Source organism: Poecile atricapillus, chromosome 4 (assembly GCF_030490865.1).
Source record: "Poecile atricapillus isolate bPoeAtr1 chromosome 4, bPoeAtr1.hap1, whole genome shotgun sequence".
Taxonomy (NCBI): Eukaryota; Metazoa; Chordata; class Aves; order Passeriformes; family Paridae; genus Poecile; species Poecile atricapillus.
This window is the reverse complement of record NC_081252.1, coordinates 54,720,024-54,745,913: the sequence shown is the minus strand read 5'-3', so window position 1 is coordinate 54,745,913 and position 25,890 is coordinate 54,720,024. Positions and strand designations below refer to the sequence as shown.

Genomic DNA, 25,890 nt, shown 5'->3' with positions numbered 1-25,890 from the left:
GATTATAAAAAAATCCTTGCATCAGGAAAACATCTCAGAGAAATGAAACCAAAAAATTCAGCCACAATTATAACTTCACCCATACTCTTCACATAAAAATAATTGAAAATAAAAGGTTAACTAACTACTACTTTCATATTAGAAATATCAATCCATATTTTTATCTCTTTCTTTTTTGGTGGAGGACTAAGTGGACAACAGCAACAGCAGAGAAAAAGGAAAATTGCTGACATGAGTTCAAGAGACTATGTTTCTTCATACTCACATAGGCATATACACACAGAAGTATATATAATACTAATATATAAATGAATGTTTGTGGCTTATTTAGAAGCAAAAAAAATACAGAACTCTGAAGTACAGAAATAGCACTGATATATGGTACAAACACAGCACTTTTGGAAATTCTACATCAACTGAGTATTCTCACTGCACATCAGTTTCCTTCCTGTGAATTATGAGATCATGGCACATTTGCTTTTTTTGACTTTGGCTCTCTGTCCTTGAGGATATGCAATATCTAAGTGTTTTCATGCAGAAAGATAGACAGACAGACAGACAGATAGATAGAAAATAAAGCTCTAACGATAGTAAGAGGTAACAGATCAAAAACATTATACTACATACAAAGATATATTTGCACACACAAATATATATGCATGTAATTACAAATGCACACTTTTTTGTTTCCTTTTTAACATCTTTCATACCACCCTAACACTAATTTATAAAAAGACTACTCATATTTCTAAAACTACTCTTGTCCTCCAACCCATCCACAGAAAGTTCTCGACCTTTAATTATAGTATCTCTGATCACAGCTCCAAATAGGACATTACATGGCTCCTTGAATTCTTCATTTAATTCACAACAGCTCTTTAGATTTACCTTGGGGAAGTTACCACAAAGTTTCTGACAATTACACTATTCCTGCAAGATCTGAAAACTCCCTTAACAATTTATCATGATTTAGTCTTTTCCATCATTCTTACCCCATGGCACTTGATTCCCTCCAAACAACCAAATTATCCCAGAAAGATTAAAAGCCAGTAACTAGAATGATTCAGGTGAAGCATTCATAGTTTCTTTCCTCTCCTCATTATTTGGAGGCATTATACTTCAGCCTTTCCAGGTATTAAGGAGGGCTAATTTCTGTAACAGAAATATGGGAAAAAACTGGTTTCCATATTAATGAAAAATTAAGACCTTTTTACATATTAAAGAGTTTGAGAAGGAGTGACTAGTAATGCAGGAATTTTTTATATGATATTAAGTTCGCATTGATTTCCTCTCTTTCTACAGATACTGAACTTAGCGCCCTCAGTTATTTTTCATCAGGCTTCTCTACATCCCTCATCACAGCCCAAAACCTTTTAATACAGATTTCCAGTGATAGTTAACATATTGTGGATTGTAATACAAACCACCACATATGTACTGTGTCTTACAGTCTTCTAATGAGGTCCCAAAATAAAACCACAGTGAAGCATACAGTATATAATTACACACTCAAGAAAATAATGTTTAAAGAACATGAAGGTTGCTAACTCAAGCCCTGATGAGCGAGAAGATGACAGAATTCCAGTTGTCTGTGCATGTTAACTCAGTAGCAAGGTGCTCAGCTGTTTTGATACATGAGGTAGTCACATCATCAGTTTTAAGTTCTTCACCTAACTAAGCAGAATTCTTTCCCCCATTATTGAACCACTTGAAAATGATTCACGCTGTTTTTGGAGAAAAATTGTAATGACAACCTGGCAGCCAAAATTTTGGAGGTTTCAAAGAAGGCAGACAACAAAAGGCAAGAAGGGCCATTTAGACTAGCTCTGGTTAGTGCCATGTAGTAAGCTTGGGTTAAAGTGTCATGTAGTAAGCTGCAGTTGAGTATTTTGCATATACTGCTGGAGTACATCCCTCTGTATTATTCCACATCTTATTTTATTAAGAAATGTAATACCTGTACTTTGAGATGGCTCTATGATGAAAGCCAATACATAAGAAGTGGTTATAACTAAGAGATTACTTTAAAAAATGCATTCCTGACAAACACTCTAAGGTATTTACAATCTTAAATGTTACTTCTCATTTAAGTTACAGAGCTTTCTATTCACTTACTAGAGGAGCAATTCAGAATCCTCACTTCAGCAGCTATGTGTATATATTCTGCAATATCAATACCATTTTATATCACTTGATTATGCACCATTAGACCCATGTCTTGCTTGTTGTATGGGATGGATCTAGGACACATGAAGATGAAAGCTCCCTTCCTTTATTGACTGCAAAATACAAAAAAATATGAGGATGATCACATAATTAAAGTGACTGGATACTATACTGGAGAGTTAGCTCTTATCTTTGCCTTTTCCAGTTTCTACTCAGTGTAAATTAAAGCCTTAGCATACAGTCATTTCAGTGCACATTTTTTATTTCCTACTATCTGACTTTATGCTCTTGGGTTTGATTTGCAGAACTGCTGAACAATTGGAACTTCAGCCAAGACCTATGAAAGCAGTATTTTGAGCAGGTATAGTTTGACAGAGAACTATTCCCTCCCATACAACCATAAAAGACTGGAAAAAATAGAGAATGCAAAATATATGGATATTTGAATCCTTCATTCTGTTTCTCTAGAACTGTGTGGTCACATGGAGGACAATCATGTTCCTTTACCTTACAGGAACTGATGAAAAATAAATTCCTCATTATTCTTCAAAGAACATTCCTTTTTCAGTAATCATGCAAGTGCCTTGAATGTAAGGCACTTTTCAACAGTGTGCTATAAAAAAGGCATGGACTACATCATGAAAATAAATTAAAATTACCAAACAATTACTAAATAGGCAATGCAGTGAAAGAGGAAGTGTTCCAGTGAAAGGAAATAGCATATTATAGTATCTACTGCACAATATTATAATCGGGTGAAATTAAGGTCTCAGAAATAAGACTAGTTTTCCCATGATAGAGGGCTGCACAAATCTGTAATTGAGGTAATGTTATCAAAGGTTTTTAGGTGAAAAAAAAAAAAATTAGGTTTACATAACACAGGAGCAGACAGATCCCTGACTTCAATCAATTTCAACATAATAGCAGCCAATGAATCTCCGGGTCTTAGCAAGATTTAAGGAAAGTAGATCAGAACAGAGAACTCAGAGTCTGCATTTCTGCACTTCTGCACTGCCCAGTCCCGTTAGAAAAGGCTTTAGTGTATGGTCAGAGTGAATTGAGACACGATGATGCAATCTGGAAGGGGATGTTCAAAGCCAACAGCCACAAACACATAAACATATAAATTAAAAGCTATTTCTTCATCATAAAAAGCAAAGAGAGAAGAAGACAACAAAGAGTAGAGAAAAGATCATAATTCCAAATATTTGTAAGTTTCTCGCTTGTGATGAAACATGCTAAGAGGGAAAGGGAAGGAACAATCCATGCTGCAACCATGCCTTGCCACTACAAATAATTTGTATGTATGGAAATTATGTACTTCAGAAACATGTGCAAGTTGTTGCATCAATTAAGAACCTGAATTCTACATAAAGATGTACATTTTAACACAAAGCAGTTTGAAGTTATTAGTGGAAAGTAGATTTCTTGACTTAAGGGTACCAGTCATTTGCATTCCTGCTTTAGAAATACACTGAAGGACCTGAATTCTTCAACTATTCAACAATTCAGAGCTCAGCTTTCTGAATGCCAGAAAGTGTAATTCAGACCATATTCCATTCTTCAGACATATGCTTCCTTTTTCTTGTCACTTAACATACTAGGAAAGAAAAAGTCTCACATCTGAGGCACACAAGACAGAACTGAGCATCAAAAGGAAGCTGGTGATACTGCATACAAAACCTTCCCTGCTATCTTCCCAAATATCCCTACAAGTACCAAGCAAGAGAGGCAAACCTGCTTTCTGTGTTGTGTCCCCTACTCCCCCACCACACACACAAAAGATAAGTGTTGGGAAAGTTACAATTTGAACAATTACAGTAGCTCCCTTCCAGCAGGGCTTCTCTGCAGCATGAAGCTTATTCAGAAATCAGCATCTTATTAGCTACAGGGGCTGAAGCCACTGCAGCTGCCTGGGCTGTGATTTTTACTTTTGCTGCTTCATGAAAAATCGTGAGAGGACATAAAGATGGTGCAGCTAAATAAACGTGTAAATAGAAGTCAAAGCCTGTCAGGAGCAAGTACAGCCTAGATTCAAGGCTTTCACCTTTACTTTTATTCCAACAGCTATTCATAACATTGTCTCATATTAGAAGAGGCAATCATGTTCCTTAAGATGCACAACTTCTGACACATAGAAACTCCATTTCAGAGCTCATTTCTTGCTACTCAATTTACATCTTTTTTGTCCCAAAGGGATACCTGTTTAATATATGCAAATTCCAAAATTACGTAGAAATGCCTCAATTTCCCTCACTTTTAGTGTATGAGCCTGTCCTGGTTTAGGGAGTCACTCCAGGACAGTGCCCTTCCAACTTTATTTTTTCTCATTTAGCAGAAATAGCTGTCCCTATAGTCACCATCTCAAATTCACACAGCATTTTAAACACTTCCCTGCAGTAAGCATCCAGAGCAACTCCTGTTCATGCAAGACCATTTTTATTACAATATTCAGTAGCCACCTGGACTCTTCTTTGGAAGAGCTTCACAAACGGAAACCTTCTTAGATTAGGCAAGACTGTTCTCTGGAGACCAGAAGGATCGGTGGATTTTAGGATACCACATATAGCTATAATTTTATGAATTCAGATCTTTATAATCTTCTTGCCAAAGCTTTACATACACACCAAAAATTGTTATGCATTCATAATCCAGAAAAACTGGTAAAAAAGTGTTTGAACTCCTACAGGATGGACAGATTGTGAACATTTTTTTAATACCTTAAAATCTACAACAGTTGTCAGGCAAAAATGCCAAATCTTTTCACAGGCCTTTTAGTACAGTTGTCACTAGACAAGAGAGAAGACTGCTATGACATCTCCACAGGCAAAATTCCCCTAATGAACCAGGAAATCCTTCAAATAACGGAGTTTCTGCTTTCCTCCACAATTTGCCCATGAAGATAAACAAATATGATATTGACAATAAAGTACCATTGACCAATCACAGTGCTTTTACTTACTGACTACAAATAGTAAGGTGTTAAGACAAATGGTCCTCACAGTAAATGTGAAGACTTCTCATTTTATTTACTACCTCCTTTAATAAACTGAAATTTAATTCTATGATGTGATATTTTACAAGTAACAAAATACATAATACTAAGCAAAAATACCATTTCCTGATGGAGAAAGTTTTCCAAAGCCTTTTTCTTTTACTCACAAACCTAATTTCCAAGTAATCTGCACAACTCAAAACATTTACAAAGGGAAATTAATTTTAGAAAAAGTTTCAACTGCTTTTGAAGTACCATACAAATAGGACTAATTATTAGAGACATTTTCACATCTTAAAAGAAATGTATTTATGGCTATCTGAATATATTCAAAACATACCCCATTTTATCATAACTGGATCCCTATGGGATTTTCCAGCTGATATGGATAAAACAAACAGTTTAGATTTCTGATCCTATCAAACTGAATTACTCTTCTGAGATGATGTATATTGCAACAAAACACACACACACACACCCCTTGTAAAAATAAATAAAAGAATTACATGAAATATGGAGAGCTCTGGACTGTGCTAACTACTTTTTCCAGCATGGCACTCTAGACACCTTCTTCTTAGAGAGCCATGAAGAAAAATGTTTCACTTTAACAGCTGACATTATGATCTTAAATTTTAAAGGAACAAATAAGCTAAGGAGATTACAGACCCTCAAAAAAAGAAAAAAGCTTTTGGCCTGACACTATAAACTGTCATCTATCTAATAAATGTACACCTCTGCAGGAAAGAAACATTAAATGCTGTAAAATTTCAGATTTGCTTAAAATTTGAAATTCATTAATTTTTGGACTACCTGAACCAAAAAGATAATGGTTTTTTTTCTTGTGAAATACATAAATAAATATTTAGTAGAAGATCTAAATTTTTAGTGTGCACACATACTCATTAACTTTGAAGAATGTCAGACTTCATGGAGGTTCAGACCTTTTCTAGAAGCCAGTGTAGAGTACAGACCTCCCACCAATGTTTAGAAACAGAAACCTAAGAAGAGCAATTTATGATTTGTGAATCATTCCCACTTCTGTAATACTTATTCTAAAACAGTGAAGAGACATCAGCACCAACAGTTTTGCCATACATTCTTCTGTGCCTGGACCAAGAGAGGGCTGATACCATAACAACAGCAACTCTGCACCGCAGCTTTTCATAAGCTGAATCTTTCCTAACTCACTCAGTCATTTCTGCATTATCTCTCCTGGGAAGACATCCTCCTTACATTTCCTAACTCACTCAGTCATTTCTGCGTTATCTCTCCTGGGAAGACATCCTCCTTACATTTAGTTCAGCCACAAATAGAGTGGGTTGGGTTTGGGGTTTTGTTTGTTTGATTTGAAGGACTAGTTTATTTTTGTTAATAAAGAAAGCATATTCTTCTGCTGGCTTTAGATTCACTCATACTAATTTGTCTCTATGTGACAAACAAAGATGCAAATAGCAGATAAATGCAGAGAAACTGTTTTGAATTTTTATAAAGCAGAATCACTTATGGACACACATACAGCTACTGCTAAGCAGCTATTCACTTCCATACTTGCCTAGGCTTTACGCCATGAAGGTAGTGATTTCACATAAAAAAAAAACAAAAAAACAGTTAGTATAAAAGTAAATATATGAAAGAGAGTTTAAAGAATCAATACAGTTTGCAAACAACAAATCTACTTCTCCATACTTCAACAGTGAAGTGGGTACAATATTAAATAGAGAGATTAATGAATTCCTAGTAAATCCACTGTAAATAAGATTTATTATGAGTCCCTGTAAAAGCCATTGCCATTTGATTTTAGTGATTAATTCTTTTAAATTTTGATTTTACAATAATCAAAGCTAAGATGGGAAACTATCACAGCTAAAGAAGGACCCAGTTCTAAAATATCTGCACAATACTCATGTTTCAGGACTGTGTGTAGAATTAATATACCCTGCCAAACAAACAAAATGCCTTCATCGTAATGAATGCAATTTAATTTTTTAATGAATATCATTTCCCATCACAAATTATGAGCTAGAAGCACCTTATGTAAAAATAAAGTAAATTCAAGCTTTCAATGAAAATTATTTTTCTGCCAATGAGGAGCAATGACTAATGCCTAACAGAAAAGGACAAATTATCTGTAAAAATATGGAGCAACCATACTCTAAAAAAATGTACTTCAACAGATTAGAAGCCAGAAACAAACCAAAATCCTTAAAAAAAGCCCTCCACATACATCTTACAAATAACCTTTATACTCTGTGTTACTATCTAGACAGTTAGTTAATAGAAAGAACACTAAAAATTAAATCTTTAACAAATTATCTCCATTTACACATTTATCTTCTGCTTGTTTCATTAAGATTCCTGTTGTCACCCACTGAACAATACAGGAAGGTCTATTAGGACCCACAATAAGCTACAGATACATGGCTCCTTTGCAGCATACTGATTCCACCTGTGTAGTACATTCTTTTCACTTCTCGAGTATCTCATTCATGCCCTTACAAGCAAGAAATAAATCTCACTCATCTGAATTTCATGAGAAACTGAAAAAACAAAACCTGTCAACAGCAATGTTAAGTTATGCCACAGAGCATATTTTTGGGTAGGGGCAACAGGCCTAGACTGCAACTTCTTTCTTTCCTGAATGTTGTGCTAGAATAGCCTTCAAAATCACTCATAATAAAGAAAGTAGTAATTTCTGAAATACATATTGCTATGTTCAGATTAGTCAAGATACATTACAAATCAATGATTAGTGAAGAGCAGCACCTGTAGTGGCAATTTACTCATGGAAAGTGACCAAAGGAAACAGGGAAGCACTGATTTAAAGGCATCCTGGCATCCTGACCTAGACAGCAGCAAACTGAACTCACTTCATGTCAGGGGGAAGCACAGTGATTAAAAAACTCTACTGGCTCATAACTGAAACTATGCAGATGCATCTCATCACACACAAGTTGCATCAAAATTGCAATGACTCGATCAAGATAACACATAAAAGAGAATCTCACAAACAGTAAAAATAGAACTAGAATTACAAAATCACTTCAATTTAGGATATTCAGAAACCCAGCAGCAGCATTTTGTGCCATTTGTGGGTGGGGAGGGTTGGAACATGCTACAATGGTTTTAAAGAACAGGAAATCTACCAAAAAACCCTTCTATATTAGTAGGAAGGGGCAGCTGCAATCTGGAAACTAACTGAAGTTACAAGAAGGTTATTTTCTCAGCATGAACGTGTCATTTAAGAAACCAGGATGAAGAAGAATTCAGGAATGAAACAAAATACTGCACCAAAATGAAAAACTGACATTCAAAGAGATGGAAATTCACCCCAGGTATCTGTGTACAAATCCTACAAGAAACAGCTTTCCTTATATGGCCCCATAAATACTGACAACACAATGCATCTTTAACTCTTCTATTTAGAAAGACAAGCAGCTACAAAAAAATCTGCACGTCTCTTCAAGTTCATTTTAAAATAGACTGAGATGCAGTACAGAAGAATGAAATTTAGGTGTGAGAATAAAAGACCTGCACAATTAGAAGACCTGAACAGGACCAGAGAATCACACAGAACTGTGATAACATCCTCTGGTTTTTGTATCTACAGTGCTCTCTATTAACCTTTACTTTTTCCTCTCCCTGTAAAATTCCCCTACATCTCCACTTGCATACATTAAGAAATATGTTTCTGATACCCCATAGCACATCAGTGAGAGACGGATGAAGAAACAGTCTGAAACACAGGTTATGTAGATATAACCCTTTCATTCCTACATGTAACAGTGTCATTTCTACATTAGCATTTATTGCTGAGAACACCAATAAAGACACACAAGTTTCAAATGGCTAATTGCATGTATTTACCACAAGTACCTAAGGATCATCCAACTGCACATTGGTGTTAAATAAAACCAAACAAGTTGTAGATCATCCCTTTTTTTTAGTTGCAGTACACACAAAAAACCAACTGATGCACTTATTCAGGCTGAAATAAACCCTTTCTAGTAAGTCCCATGAAGAGGTTCCTGCCCTCTGCTGTGTGGTTGGTTTGTTTGCTACAAAATAAGATGAAAGATCATAGAATCGCCCTTGCCTCTCTTTGTGAAAAAAAAAAAAGAAGTGCAAGGTCAAACAAACCAACCTGGAAGTCAGAATCCATCTCCCACATGGGCATCAGTGATGACCAGTCACAGCACTGTCTCCTTCTCTTCGCTTATAGCTACTCAGGACTAATGAATTTTGCCTTGATCAGTTCCTCAACTTTTGTTATGACCCCCATCTCCTGTCTCATCAGTTTTCTTGCAGCCCAGTAAACTGGCAGCTGCTCCATTCCTTCAGGGGAAAGAAGGGAGAGCCAATTGTAATAATGGGCTGCAATTACTCCTGTGTTGCAGGAACTGAGCTGCTGTTGCTGACTGCTGTCATTTTATCTGCCTTTGAACTTCTTTATAACCCCATGGCAAGGAATAACAGCCCTTGGCTGGAAAAAGCATCATACATACAACATCCTGCAGAGCCTCTCAAATAAGTGCCAGACAGGCTAATTTTGAACCAAGAAGCAGGACACAAAGCCATATTTATTATACCACTGCAGCCACTCTGCTTTAAACCGTTTTAAAACCTCAACCATGTATTTCTAACACAGGTCTGCATATTGGTCTTAAACCACAGACAAGGGAAAATGTGGGCAAATGAAATATAGTGGATATAGACTCCTCTCTGCCTGCCTGCAGAGCATAGAAACCTATTTTGCGAAAACTGAAATAGAATCATATCCACAGACAGCAGCAGGAGTTTTTTATACTATTTTTTTAATAGCCTGACCTTAAACAAGAAATGGAGAAATAATCTATTTAATGTAATAATTAAATATTGCATACCAGAATCCCCAAAAAGGACAAGCGAAGTCAACAATGGAAATGTTTATCTCTGTGATTAAAACACATTCTTCAGCCATTGCATTATTTGGAACAGCTTTTTCTTTTCAAAGTAATTTTATTGAAAATGCTACAGAAGTATAATAAAAAGGTTTACCAAGAGGAAAAAAAGAATCAAGTAAAACAAGGCAAAGCAAATAAAAGTTGTTTGAAATGCTCAAAACATACTAATGTACAACACTAGGCATGAATCACAATACAAGCAAGATTATTTCTACATTTATTTCCTGAATCATAACTTTCCATATATTTTCCTAAATATATTTTTCTTTCAACTATGGTCCAGGCCTGTTCAAATGGTTCTCTGGGTGCCCACAGCCAAGTGTTTTGACAACCTAACTGAAGGTAATAACACTTGATTTTTTTCTGCTCCTCAGAAATGTACGATTTTTCATCTGTTTCTTTAAAAGCATTAGATATCTATCTATCTATCTATCTATCTATCTATCTATCTATCTATCTATCTATCTATCTATCTATCATTCTGATGGATCTCTGAGGGGTCCTGACCCACATGCTGTGATGGAAGTAACTTTTGAGTGAAGTTTTCTGGAAATATCAATAAGACACTGATTTTTAATGAATGAGATTTAAACATTCCACCCCTAAAAATGTTACTTCGTATGCAAAATATTAAGAGGGAGAATTTAATTTAATAACCACGACGTTGAAGTGTTTCATGTAGTAAGAATACAGTTTGAGTTGATTAAGTTCAAATTTGTTGGCCTAGCAATTTATTAACTAGGGACAGAAATTATTGCTGAGAAAGCACACTGGGGTATTCCCCACACTGATACCAAGCTGTAAATCATAAATTCTCCTCCTTTTGCTATAAGGATGGTTCATTTATTTAGAATAAAATTTGTAGATATAAGATAGTGAAGTAGAGGAAAAAATGTTTATTATCTGAACAAAACCATACTGCTCCAAATGACATAAAGAAACCAGCACAGATGAAGAAAAAAAAAATATTAAAACGTCACTTGAGCTACAATGATATTGAAGATCTTAGTATTTTAAGGATCATCTCTATAATTCTTATTTTAAACTATTCATCTTTGCATAACTAATGAAAACTCCAATGGTTTAATTTAGTAGTCCTATAGTAACTCCACCCTGCTCTCTCTGTGCTGCCATCAAAGCCACTCTTCCCATTTACAGCCCACACTGTGCAGAAAATAAAAGTTTTGGACCAAATGTCTATTGTTGAATAAAGCATTTGTAAAAAAAGGTGTAGAAGCTGAAAAAGAATGAAGAAAAAAAAGGGAGGAGGTACTACCAATCCTGTGTATTTTCAAAAAGTTGCAAAGGTCTTTACTCTGATGAACTCCAACAGAGACTGAAGTAAGACCACCCATTCTTGAAAATCATCACTAAGTAACTGCAGAAATCCATGAATGCCAAAACTGTTTTATGAACACTGTGCATTAGGAAATGCATGATCAGGACTGCCATTGCAAGCTAAATGCATTATGATCAATCACTTTCTTTTAAGTGCTTGGAGTCCTAAACATTACAGCTACAAGGCAGATTATTCAAATCTGTACAAAGACATATTCTTTGGTCTCCTACTGGTGAACACTGATTTTATTTAGTTTTGCAACCAAGGAGAAAAATTTAATCATCATAAAGTGACTGCCAGTGCTCATCTGATGATACTTGTCATAGATTAGGCAAATCCTGGTCTTCACAATACTGCTTTTCCACTTCAGATTGGACAAAAGAATAACCCTGTTACATTGCACAGAAGGATATCCATACAACTTAGATTTTTATCACATAGGCAATGTACTAAAAGAGAAAAATATCCTTTTGTGACATTATTTGTCTGAGCTCTGCCACAGGTAGTATAGACTGAATTCAGAAACTACACCTACTTAATTGAGTTGTAACGGATTTCAAACCTGGCAAATCAGTAACAGTAGTTATATACTAAATAAAAATTTGCAATAGCATATAACAGTATTTTTAACTAACTATGACAAGGAATACACATATACTATCATGGAAGTCTGGTGAAAACAATGAGAAGATTGAGATTTGAGAAAGCCCACTTGCCTTCATCAAGGGAAAGTCTTGCCTAAGTAACCTAGCGGCCTTGTATCATAGAATGACTACATCAGTGGACAAGGGAAGAGTCACAGGTGTCATTTTTCTGAACTTCTGTAAAGCCTTTGACACAGACCCCCACAACATCTCTTCTCTAAATTTCAGAGACCCAAATTTGATGAGCGGACTGTTCAGTGGATAAGGAATTGGCTGGAAAGTCACATCGAGAGGGTAGTGGTCAATGGACCAGACACCCACTGGACATCAGTGACAAGTGGTGCCCCTCAGGGGTCTGTATTGGGAGCAGTGTTACTTGAAGATCTTCATTAATGACACAGATGAAGGGATCAAATACAGCCTCAGCAAATTTGAGGATGACATCAAGTTGAGTGGTGCAGTTGAAATTCTCAAGAGACAGGATGGCATCCAGAGGGGCCTGGACAAACTTGGTAAGTTGACACCTTATGAGGTTTAATGAGATCAAGTGCAGTGTGCTACATCTGGGTCAGGACAAGCCCCAGCATCAACACAGGCTGGGGGATGAACAGATCCAGAGCAGCTCTGAGAAAGACTTGGTGATGCTGCTGGCTGAGAGGTTGGACATGACCCAGCCATGGGCACTCCCAGCCCAGAGAGCCAAACGTGTCCTGGGCTGCATCCAGAGCACCGTGGGCAGCAGGGCCAGGGAGGGTATTCTGCCCCTCTGCTCTGCTCTGCTGAGACCCCACCTGCAGGGCTGCACCAGCTCTGGGGTACCAGCACAGGAAGGGCACAGACTTGTTAGACGAGAGCCACCAAGTTGGTTGGAGGGATGGAGCACCTCTCCTATGAGGAAAGGCTGAAAGAACTGAGTTTGTTCACCCTGAAGAAAAGACTCTAGGGTGACCCTAAGTACAGCCTTTCAGTACCTAAAGGGAGCCCATAAGATGTATGGAGAGGGACTTCTTACAATAGTACCTACTTACAGAACAAGGGGGAATGGATCCAAACTGAAAGAGAGCAAGTTTATACCAGATATTAGAAATAAATTATTTATTTTTAAAGTGGTGAGGCCCCAGAACAGGTTGCCCAGAGAAGCTGTGCATTCTCCATCCCTGGAAGCCTTCAAGGCTGTGTTGGTTGGTCATGTCTTTGAGCAACCTGGTCTAGAGGGTGGCATCCCTGTCCATGGCAGGGAAGTTGGAACTAGATGACCTTTGAGGTCTCTTCCAACCCAAGCCATTCTATGATGATACTATGATGATCTTAACCTACACTTGTACCTATGTTTGTGGAACAAATATTTCTGTGAAGATATGTTGTCTACACTGCTTCAGAAATGTCTTTGCTGTTTTAACGGCCATGTAACTTTACATATTAGTATTTTAGCTATGCTAATCAGTTTAAAATCTGAAATAAAGTATAAGAAAAAAAGGCTGAAGAAAAAAGTAATCAGTAAACTAAATCAAATGTAGCAAATGTATAGAAATAACAGAGGAATGGGGAAAATGTGTTTTACATTGCCTTCAATTTAAAGAGAAAAAGCAAACCAAAGCTACCGACCACTTTTTCAGCATGTTTCTTGTGAAAGCTGACTAATATGTTTACAATTAAACAGAAGTCAAATAGTGTTCTAGCTGCATTTAATTCTACAATATATTGAGCTATTGAAAGAAGAGAGATCCAAGTGCTCTTGAAAAATACTTTCTTTTTCATTGTTACCTCAAACCTTCCCGTTGCACGCACAAAAAAAAGAATACTTTGTTATTTAAGTGTGTGTACATACACATACATATATGCTGATCATACAACCTTTCAGATTAATTGAATGCAGAAATAACTTTTTCATGTAATTTAAAATAAAAAGATAAATGAAACCCCAGTCTACAATTATAAAAGGAAGTTCCCATAACAATGTTCTGGTTCCTATATTTAGGGCTTTTGATCCAACACATTATTTAACCACGGGATTTGAAGCCAAACTAGTAGTTCTTAAAAACAAGCAACATATATGATGATGGACAACGGTCCTGGGAAATTCCAGTACTTTTAGAAGTAAATGGATTTTCCCCACATTGCATTAGTAGTGTTACAGCCTTATGGCAAGTAGACCTGAAACCTTCTTCAAGTTCTTATACGTGTGCTCTGCCACTATGTAAATGCTCATGATATTCAAACAAATACCATTTTTCTTCACTGTTAATTTTTAAGCGATTAAGGTAGCTGGCTATATATATGTTAGTCATCCATAAAGCTTGACAGAGCATTACTGAAAAACTGACAACTTTACAACAGATTAATCAGGAAGCTTTTTACCATTGTGGAAGCATTACACTTTTCACCATGTTTCATGACTGCTTTAGGTGTACTTACACCTCCACAAGACTTTAGCATAAAAACAAATGAACAGGAAGAAGCCCTCAAAGTTTAGCTGCACATAGAACTTAAGACTAACTCTTTTTTTTTTTGATAGAAGTCCTGTTCATGCCCTTCTGTGTTCTGTAACATCTTCCAGAACCTAGAAAAACATCACACAAAATTATTTTTGAATGTAAAATGCAGCTCTTCCCTGTAAAAGTGGTCATTGACACATTTTTCTTCTCTGATTAAGCCACTTTAGCAGCATATAATTTTAAATCCATTTTTTAATCTTTTTTGAATTAGGGGTGCAACTAGTTTAAAACTGAAGAAGCAATTGTCATAAAAACAACAAACCTTTTCCCTACTCAACATGGTTTCTTGTGATCATTGATTTTGCATTGTAACAAGCAAAACCAAAAGATTTAAAGGTTTCTTACACAATTCAAGTTACTTCCTGTTCAGTTGTTTCTTATGCCATGCACAGCAACTGATCATTGCAATGCTTTTGAGTGTGGAAAATTGGAACGAGTTTCTTACAAGGAACCGCTAGAAAATTAGGGATATGACCTTAATCTATCATCCCAGCTACAGCTTGATGTAAACAACTATTTTTAAAAGAGGCTGGATCATTTGATTCCACTACAAGGGATCATACATTTTGCCTTAAAACACTTCCTCATATTAGTCTTTCCCCCTCCAATGTATTTGGTATATTTTTGCGTTATTCCATTTTTGCTTTTTTAAAATTTGCTACGGATTTGTATTCTTATGAAGGAAGAGCAAAACTGGAATGAATCAAAAAATAAAGAGTAAATGTTCTTTTGTTTTTCTGTTACCTTTGCCTATTTAAGGCATTCCAGAACAAGCTCAGTTGTATGTTTGTAACCATGTTTGATCATGGTCTGCACTAGCAATCAAGTACATCACAGTTTCTTTAGAGTTTCCCAGTTTTTACAAGCAACAGTTTTTCATCATAAAATCTCGAAAAGCACACATGTTCTTGGGGCAAGGGAGATGAGGGTGTGGGATGAGAATGGGGAAAAAGAGAAACACAATTACAAGAATTGTGCTTCTTGTTTTCTCATTCTCAATAATTCCTCTTTCCACTGCCACACACCATACATACCAGGCACTTCTCTCTCCTCTCACCCTCTATCAGCCATCTGAATGGTCTTCTTCTTCCTCCTCCTGCTTCCTTTTGTTGCCTTTACTCCCCTGTCATTTTCCCTAGCTTTCTTTTCAGAACTCAGTTGCTTTTCTCAGGGTTCCTGACTGTTCTACTTGCATTCAACTCCTCTCCCCAATTTTCTTTCCTATTACTGTTTCTATCACCTTGTAGTCATCATATTCACAAATATAATCATGATGATACACCAAAGAATCTATATACATTAAAAAGAATTTTTCATGATGCTTTAGCATGACAACCAACCATTACTACTCGTGTTCAGGACTTCATTTAACTGTTCTTCTTTGGTAACCTTCCATTGTTAAACACTTTTGACTGTTCTTAATAGATACTTTTTCTTATAAAAATATTTCTCTCTCATTCATCATGTTCTTGATTATTAATCAGGATTCCATTTTCTCCAGGTTAAACCAGAACATTTCCTACTGAACAATCCCCTTTGCAGAGTATCATTGTAAATTCCCGTATATACCAAAGACTGTCCTGAATACGAAGACTTCCAAGTCTGCCCCTGAATCCCAACCACAATGTCTCTGGCACTGTATTTCACAGTATCACAGAATGGTTAGGGTTAGATGTAACCTCTAAAAATCTTCTAATCCAATCCCCCTGAAACATGTATCTAACAGGTGCATCTTTCACTAGATCATGTTGCTCAAAAACACTCCCCTTGAAGCCTGCATTTCTTAACAAAGAACATACCTCTGCTCTTATACAGAGAGAGATTAATGCATACATCCCTTCTGCTTCCTTCCACTGACATTCACATGACTTCCTTTCAAGATGCCAATATCAAGCATCAGGTTTGGCTTGTCCTTTCAGCTGTCCCTGTATCAGTTCTCTACATTATCCCACCCTTTGCCATTTTCTCCCTGTTTAATACCCTTTCTCATAATACATCCTTTGGTGTTGTCCAGTTTTGCTTTAAATGCACCATTAGCATTACAGAGGAAATTAAAATTACTAGGCACCCTTACTGGTTCATTCAACATGAATAAACATTTCCATCTGCCACAGGGCAGATCATTTCAATCTTTGACAAAACAAAACACCCTCTGAAATCAATAGGAACATTGTGCCAAAATGAAAGCAGAGGTTTTTAGGAAGTAATACATACTATTGCTTATACATAATGGAAAGAATATTCATCACCATTAACTTGGAGTCAGACATGGAGAAATAATGTCACAATTATGGCACACAACCAAACCAGTCCCTCACCTTTATATGTGGCAAAGTTTCCTCAAAATATCCCAGGTAAATACATCTAACGACCCAAAGCAGTAACAAGAAGATCCTGATTTCTCTTTTCAAAGCCAAATCCTAGCACAAACACTATGACGCCTAGGCCCTCCCTGGCATTAGATACCAGTTAATCTTGAATTTAGCCTAACAAAGGGGATATATTAAAGCAGACAAGATAAGCATTTGTCAGAGCCCTTCTGAGGGTAACTGAGGGAAGGTTGTCACTGCCACTGCCACTGCAGACTGACATTTCAAGCCAATGTTTGAACTGCCATGAATTACCAGATTACATGTTTTTATTTAAGCACGAAAGACTTTGAAAAAGAAATGGGAATTTCAGCAAGCTGCAGGTTGAACAAATTGATTCTGTACGATTTACTTTTCACTTTTGCTCAAAAGAGGAACTTTAAGAAATCTACACTACATGAGTCAAAGAAATTGATGGTTTTGTACTAGCACTATATCACTGCCACAAGTTCAAGCTAAACCAATCACTTTTTAACTAGAAGGAGGCCTGAGACATAATGTTCTGATCTCAATCTGAACTTCACAAAGTTCATGGTGGTTATGTTACGATTTGGCATTTGGCTTAGGATCTTCTCCACTTTTAACACTGAAGATTTTTTTTTTTTTTTAAAGTAACAGCAGACTCTCCTCTATCAAGTTTATTAGAAATCAATGAGTAAGCTCGATCCAATCTCATTTCAACATTGTAAGAAGTCTAAATAGGTGTCTTTTAGCACTGCAGTTATAATAAACCCCTCTAAGGCTCTCCGGGAGTCTAGTATGGATGTGAATTCCAATATGAACAGGATTTGAGGACATCCCTGGACAGATTTGCCTGATAATTACTGGCTCAACTGCAAACTGAAGACAGGGAAGGATTTTTAGATCAACATCGCCCTCTAAAGGGTTAGTGCTGTATTGCAATGGTTTTCTTCAGTACTGCAGTAAAAATCATTCTGTTTTCCACTTGAAATTAAAACACAAGAGGTAGCCAAAAAATTGCAGACTTTGAAAGCCTAAATACAGAAGCTATTTCTTCTGATTCACAAACATCCAGAAACTGCATGAATAAAGGACATTGTTCAAATACAGAATCTGGAAAGAAATGTCTTACGACCATTTGAATTTTCTGGGGGTTAGGTAAGTAAGTTTTGGGAAGAAGATGATTTTGCACCATTGTTTGCAATATTCATACACACAGGAGGCGTTAACAGGCTGGCAGCACATCTAACCATTCTGTTTCAGGGCTTGATTTTGGTTTGCCTTCTGCTGCACTGCAGTCAGTGATCTTTGCAGAGCATCCATGTAGTAGAAGGGAATAAATATCTTGTAAAATGGCTGTATAAGGATGTGCTTCCATGATCAGCTAAAGCAATTCTGAAATGCATGATGCTGAAAGGGCAGAGCAAATACAACCTGCCACACAACAGCACAAGTAATAAAACCAACACACAAAAAATAATTTTAAAAAAATCTGTAAAAACAGAAAGTGATGGGGAGGGGAGCAGTCTTAGAGTATCTGAATCATATAATCTGCACTCTAAAATCCAGAAAAGAGCAATCAAGAACCCTTCATGAGTAAATGGGTCTGTTTTGTTTCAACATACACTCAGAAAAACTGACACAGCTAGTGGGCAGAGCTGGGAGTGCCCTGTATCAACAGAGGAAGTTCAAAGCACTACTCAAGGCAAGAAAGATGCTCCCAACAGTTGTATCCAAGTGGAGTAAGAATGAAAGAAAAAAGCAAAAATTTGATGCCTGCTACTGCAACTCTCAAGACGGACATAACTAATTTCAAATGACCTGTCACTCCGGGGGAGAAATTCCTCCACAGGTCTGGATATCTTAGCTACCCAATGAAAAAGCTCAGAAAATCAGCAAGGACCACTCAAAAATATTCAGGGGCATAAGATTCAAAAAGCATTGTTCTGAAAGTAGAAGCAGCTCGTTAACAATGAACATCAACAAAAAGATTTTCATGGATGAAAATCATTTCCATGGACCCTCACAGATAAAATACCTGGAAATTCCAAGACAGAAGAGTAACATTGAGCACACTCATAGTGTGAGTCTCAGAAGCAACAACTATAAAGTCGGTCTACTTCATCCTTACTAAATGCAAGAGCACTTCAGTGAAATACAGGGTCTCAGAAAGGAGTGTGGCGTTTGCAGCTTGGTTTTGGTCCTCCTTATAGATGAGCTGTGAACTTAATTTAAATAAACATACTAACTGACAGGTCACCTATTCATTACAATAATCACGCCTGAAGATATCAGTATATATAAAGAGCACTGTGCTCAGCTATGAACCAATTTCTCTCCTTGATGCTCATTCAGCAAAAGATATGCTGTGGGCCTAAATTCAAATGACACACAGCAAATACACATATCTAAATAATTTATGGAGTTTTATTATAGTTACAGAACAGCATAAATCCATAAACTGTATCATGTTCGTGGTGAGTTGATCCTGGATGGATGTTAGATGCCCACCAAAGCTGCTCAATCACCCTCCCCCTCCCTCAACTGGACAGGGGAGAGAAAATATGACAGAAGTATTGAGGGATGAGGTAAGGACAGGGTGAGGTTACTCACCAACTACTGTCACAGGCAAAGCAGACTCAGGCAAATCAGTTTAATCTATATGTTATATTAATGATCCAACCAGAGTAGGATAATGAGAAATAAACTGAAATCTTAAAATACTTTTCCCCCACCTGTCCCTTCTTCCTGGCCTTAACTTCACTCGTGATTTTCTCTACCTCCTCCCCACTCAGCACCTTAAGGGGGCTGGGGAATGGGGGGCTGTAGTCAGTCCATCACACTTTTTCTCTGCTGGTCCTCCCTCCTCAGGTTTGCCATGCAAACCCAATCACAACATTTTTGATTTGTTGGCTGTGGATTGACCTCAAAGAATGTACCTAGCAAGTAAAACTTCCTTGAAGAACAGTAAGCAGAAAGAAAAACAGGTCCTTCTCAGTCTCTAATTTCCTGCCATACCCTGGGAAAGAATGATAAGATTTTATATCAAGCCTTACATGGACCGTCAAGCACACCTAAATAATTGCACACAGAGAAGGATAACAGTAGAGGAAGTGAGACCCACTCCAAGAGAGACCATTCACTTTAGAGATGGGCATTTGCCTGTACACAGCTTTGAAAGAATCAGGACAAGGCAAGCATGTAAAAACACCTCCCCCAATGCCATGCCAGGTTCCAGCCACTTGTGGGTAATCAATTGCCTCACAAAGAAATAGCACCTGCCACTTAATGTCGTGCAATAGATTTTTCTTCCGCTAGTTCACACAATTATTCACTGAACCCTACTATCCCCATTTATTCCCTGCCTATGGCACTCTAGAGAGTTCCACTTTGTATCATTATACAGTCATGGCCAAACCAAAGCTAAAAGCCCTAGATTTTGGAAGTTGAAAAGATATGCCTACTTAATTTTTTAATACTGGATTTGTTTAAAATATTACAGTGCACAACAGAATCTGGCCAGTCTCTATTCTTGGAAACAAAAAGAGCATCATTTCTGAACATTTCCCTGAAGTATCAGTTAAATACCTCAATGTGTTTCTGTATAGCACACTTTCCAGGGCAGTGTATTATAAAACACTGAAACCAGTGCACAAAATAAGCCTTCTGATTAAGTTGAGTGCTTATGGCCCACATTTTAAGAGTGAATTAATCCCAGCCCTGACACTAACATGTTTTGACACTCAGAGCTTTTCACTTCACCTCTCTATATATTCACTTTTTTCTATTGTACGACAGACATAATGATTCTTTGCCTGCTTTGTGAAGCCTTCTGAGAATTGCAGCAATAAAGTACTCCATATAAAGAGATATGCATTTATATTGAAATGCACCTATTCACAAAGAGCCATCAATTTCCAACTCACTAGTTAAACCATTTTTATAAGCTTTCATTCACAAAAAAGCACATGAAAAATTTACCTGCTCATTTTTGCAGATCCATACCGTACTCCCCTGAAGTAGAATAAAGATTTTGGTTTTGTATCCTTTCAGCTCTAGATATCCACTTTTCTCAGGGGTGACAGAAGTTCGAGACTGAGAGTTATTATCAGACTGCAATTTCAAGGCATTGAGTATTGTATTAACCCAGTCATTTCTTTCTTCTAAACAAGAAAAAAAAAATTTTTGTCAAAGACAGTTAGTTAAGCAGCAGCCTCATTCTTCTTTACACACTGGTTTTCCCAATGTTGGTTGATAGTACAGCTATTCCAAATAAAAGAGAACATCCACGCTGAGGAGGAGGTGTAAATAAAATAAATGAGAATTTATATCAGTGGAAGTGTTAGAAGGACAGCCATCAAATTAACGCCCAACAATCAACACAAAGCAATCCAAACAAACTGATGATCTAGATTCTTGAAATAATGACTGCTAGTTCTGAGACACTTTATTCCAGATAGCTTAAAGACTGAGAAGGCAGACAAGTGAACAGGTTAACCTTCTGTAAGCCAGATCAATGGGAAAGAAGTACAGCAGTTATGTAAGCAGAAACCAGGGAGCCTAAATATCATCTGTCACTAAAGAGGCAAACAGTGCGATTCCATGCTTGGCCCTGCTTTTAAGAAAAAACACTCGGTAGTTTACAATCTATTCCATTAAGGTGTGGTGGTTAAGCTTGATATTGTCAAGGGTACTGAGTAATTAAGAAAATGCATATTTGAGCATCTTTGCATGCATTATTAATGTAACATCTTACAAATACATGAATACAAGGAGGTGAAGTAATAAAGTTTCACTCAGTCTCATTCACCATGTTCAGACATTTCACTGGACTAAGATCAATATACTTTAATACTGAATAGTCCAAATAAATTAGGTTTGCCTTATGTGATTGGAATATCATGAATATTTCAACTGTTTGCTCTGAAAGAGCCAGATCACAAAATATATTGGGGGTGGGGGGGCCAGTAGAGGGGGGAAAGAGAAGGATTGGAAGTTCTACACACACAGTATTTATAAAGCTGTCAAAATGAGTGTGGAAGACTGCAGGGAGCATCACTGAAATAATAATGTGCTTACTTCATAAATGGCATGTGTGCAACATGAAGGAACAAATACACAAATTTAGGTATCATAAAATACTTTGTAGAAAAGGAAGACAGAAGCCTGCCAGATTAGCAGAGGGTATGTGATCCAAGTGCTCCTGTAAAAAATTTTGCTTTAAAATACGTATATGCTTGAAATACTCCAGTAATCTTTTCAAAGTACTTTAGTATAGCTGAGGGCATCAAATTACTCTAGAAGTGTTTTTTCTCAATGGTATTTCACTCTGGTGAAACAAAATCTCACTGCACCTGAGCAAGTTATGCTCTAATTCACTGCTATCCCTTGTTTGGTTTTTTATTTTGCCCCCAAAAGCCCCTAAAACTTTCCAAACCATTATATATAGTACTTTTCCCTCCAGATATTTAAATACATCCAAAAGTAACTCATTTCTGATATCTCAAAATACATATAAAAGTCTCCATTTCAAAATCTCTGAAAGAAGTTAAGTACCCTTTGAATAGTCCCAGAACAATTCCCAACCACAAATCCACATAAGTAATAGCGTCAAGTAACAGTTTTGTTTTTTGCACATAACAGAAATCAAGCGGGGTTATTTACATACTTTACTGGGAATACAACATCCAGTTCTGGATACAGTAATGGACAAATTCCGTATACAATTAGCATTTCTAATCTTAAGTGAACAGCTTTACAGAGAGGTTACTGTGTCCAGAGACGGTTATATACTACATGAAAATGGAATTTCATGTGTAAGAAGTGGTTGCTCTGAATATATTCTGTAAGTCAGTACATGTTTTTAACATTTTTATAGTATCCAAAGCAAAGGTCCACAAAACAAATTGCAGTCCTTCAAAATGTATTGCACCAAGATGGTTATATTCTAATTTATGAAAAAAAAATATTAAAAACAAATTTGGAAGATAAATGAGAAAATAATGAAGAAATACATACTTTTAAACTCAGCTATGAGCATAAAAATGACTGAAAATATTTGAGCCAAACCTGATAAGAGGGATTTGTTCACTGATGCTGCACTCCTGTTACAGCCTGCAGCAAATGTTTACAACCAACTATAACCCATAAAAATAGGATTTGATAATGGAAATGCTGAGAGACCCTTAGCTATAATGGCTCTAGCATGTACTGCTGTAAATTCATATTGCACAACTCTTTTTTTCTAGGCATTCATTTTTGATTTTTTCCATAAATAAATCATACATGCACTGATATTGATTCCACATATTACATATTACAGCTGTACGTTGATAAAGCATTCAATTAGAAGGCATACTAACTTCCTTGCTACAATTTACATTTGTAATCTCTATCAATACCTGGCTGAAAATACTGCGTAGGACAGAAAACCACAGATTTCCTTTGATCGTAGCATCATTTCCCAGGCATCATTCATTGTCTCTTTGTCAATTTTTTATCAAGTGGTGACTCAGAGTTGTCTGAGAGCACACAGGCTGTAAGAGCTGCTAGTGAGACTTGAGAAATGTTCAGACAAATTAATCTTCAGGAAGGATGGGGGAGGAGGCAGAAGAGTTGGGAAAATTTGATATTTGAAAAAGCCATTGCCCAACAATTTCTGTTGTTCTTACAAAGTTTAGAATTCTATCCAGTTTCACTTTATGAGCTTAAACCATCTGGATTCCAGAAATATCTCTCATAATAAGTTATATTTCACAAAGAAGAATTTATCAACAGTGATTACATGGCTCTTTGGCAATTTTTAGAAACACGCATCTTCTACTTACCCTCTTTATCCACACGGAAAACAAAAGTCCTGTGGGATGTGACAACTTCAAACTTATTCTCCCCATGAACTCTTACAGTTGCTATTGCAGAGAGCAGTATTATTCCTTTTGAGAACACTTCCTGTAATAAAAAGGCAGTCAGAATATTTAATTCTCATGGAACTTTAAATTTCTCTGATGAAATACTATTTGTTGTGATGTTTAGGAAGCTCACTGCACTTAATATAACTTGAATAAGTGAACCCCTTCACTACTAACCTATCACCAACTTCACTGTTCTGGATCTATGCACATCTACTACCTTCTAAAATAGAGTAAAATCCCATGATGAGACAGATTGTGCATATCTGAGATTCAACTTCATAAATTATCTCATGGCATTAATACTGCAGAACATCACACCTTAATTTACAATTTCATGCCAAAGTAAATTACATTTACTATCTCACGGAAAAAAAATTAAAATATATAATTATTATACTTGCATGATATAATCAGACATGGGAGAAATATTATACTTTCTCCAGGCAGAGCATTCCAAACAGTGTTGCTGTTCCCCCCACACCTTGCCACTTCAGCGGGTAGTCAGTAAGAAAAGTAAATTCATTGATTTTATCCCTAAGTTTGAACACAAAGAAGCACATCACTGGAAATATACACTGTCCTGTCAGTGCTAACAAGAATGCTCTATCTTGGATCAGGTGCATGTTTTTCTGCTAAATGTGTGTGCTGTTTTTGGCTGGGATACAGTCAGTTCCCCTCACAGTAGCCGGTCTGGGGCTACGTTTGATGATAGAAATAGGGTTCACAACACAGGGATGTTTCAGCTATTGCTGAGCTGTGCTAGCACAGAGCCAAAGCCTTTTCTGCTCCTCACTCGACCACAGCCCCAAGGAGGCTGGGGGTGCACAAGAAGATGGGAGGTGATACAGCCTGGACAGCTGAGCCCCGCAGACCTGAGGGATATCCATACCATGTGGCATCAGGTATGTAAAGCTGGGGGATATTCACAGTGATGGAGTTTGTCTTCTCAAGTAACCATTATGCATCCCCTGCTCTCCTGGGGATGGCCAAACACCTGCCAGCCCATGAGAAATGCTGGATAAATTCCTAGGTCTGCTTGTGCACAGCTTTTGCTTTACTTCCTAAAGTGTCTCTATCTCAACCCACAAGTTCTCCTATTTATTCTTCTGATTCTTCTCTCCATCCTGACTGGGGGAAGAGTGAGTGGGTGTGGGGCATGGTTTCTGGCTGAGGTGAAACCACAATAATTTGGGGTCAGCAGATTTTCCCAATATGTTTAGATTTCTAACTAGGTATTAGGACAACTGAATAGAACACAAATGCAAGACAGGAAAAAGTAACTGCCACAAGTACTTCTTTCAAGGAGCTCACCTTTTAACATAATTAACCCAAGGGTCTGGGGTGGGAGTTAGCAGGAAGAAAAGCTGAAGCAGACGTGCACTTCAGAAATACATCTGCATTATTTCTGGATTCCTGAGTTAATGCTGTTCTTGTCTCCACTATGCTTTTATCAATTCATTTTCTGACCAAGACAACTCAGACATACTGATAAAATTTATGATTCAGACACAGTAATAGTCCAAGAGTTAGCTCCCCATAAAGAAATTGTGCTGTAATAACTTCCCTCCCAAAGTATAAATTATTATAACAGACTTCATACAAGCATTCGAGGAAGATTGTGAATGCGAAGCAGGAAGGATATACTGGATCATTTTTTTGTTTACTGAGTTTAATATACTAATGTTGTTTCACTTGGAGGTACTAATACATGTCAGTGAAGGCAGTTTAGCGGATAAATAAATAGAAATATTGTAATACAGCAGAAACAAGCATGTTACTATAGTTACACACAAGGAATAGTCAGAATGACCACTGAATTTATAGAATTGCATAGCTATTTTCATTATGGCTGTATTTGTTGAAAGAGTCTTTTTAACAAATTTTTAAATGAGGTTGGATATAAAGTTAACTACTAATCCTTCAATGGTAAAACAAAATTTTTACATATACAGCTCTGTAGGTGTTCATTTATAAGTATGCTATGGTGTTTGCAGGCATCTACTGGCTGTATTTGGTACTACTGCAAGAGAATAACAGACTGCTGCAAGTTACAACTATTTTATTTTATTT

General features: G+C 36.8%; 1 protein-coding gene across 1 annotated transcript in view; it reads right to left on the bottom strand.

The window, feature by feature from the left end:
- Nucleotides 1-25,890, bottom strand: part of ARAP2 (ArfGAP with RhoGAP domain, ankyrin repeat and PH domain 2) — a 108,384-nt gene that overhangs the window by 62,138 nt on the left and 20,356 nt on the right. The window contains exons 7-8 of the mRNA XM_058838005.1: nt 23,737-23,857; nt 20,891-21,072 (exon numbers count right to left, since the gene is read on the bottom strand). Coding sequence (XP_058693988.1) covers nt 20,891-21,072; nt 23,737-23,857 — 303 coding nt within the window. The remainder of the gene's footprint in view (nt 1-20,890; nt 21,073-23,736; nt 23,858-25,890) is intronic.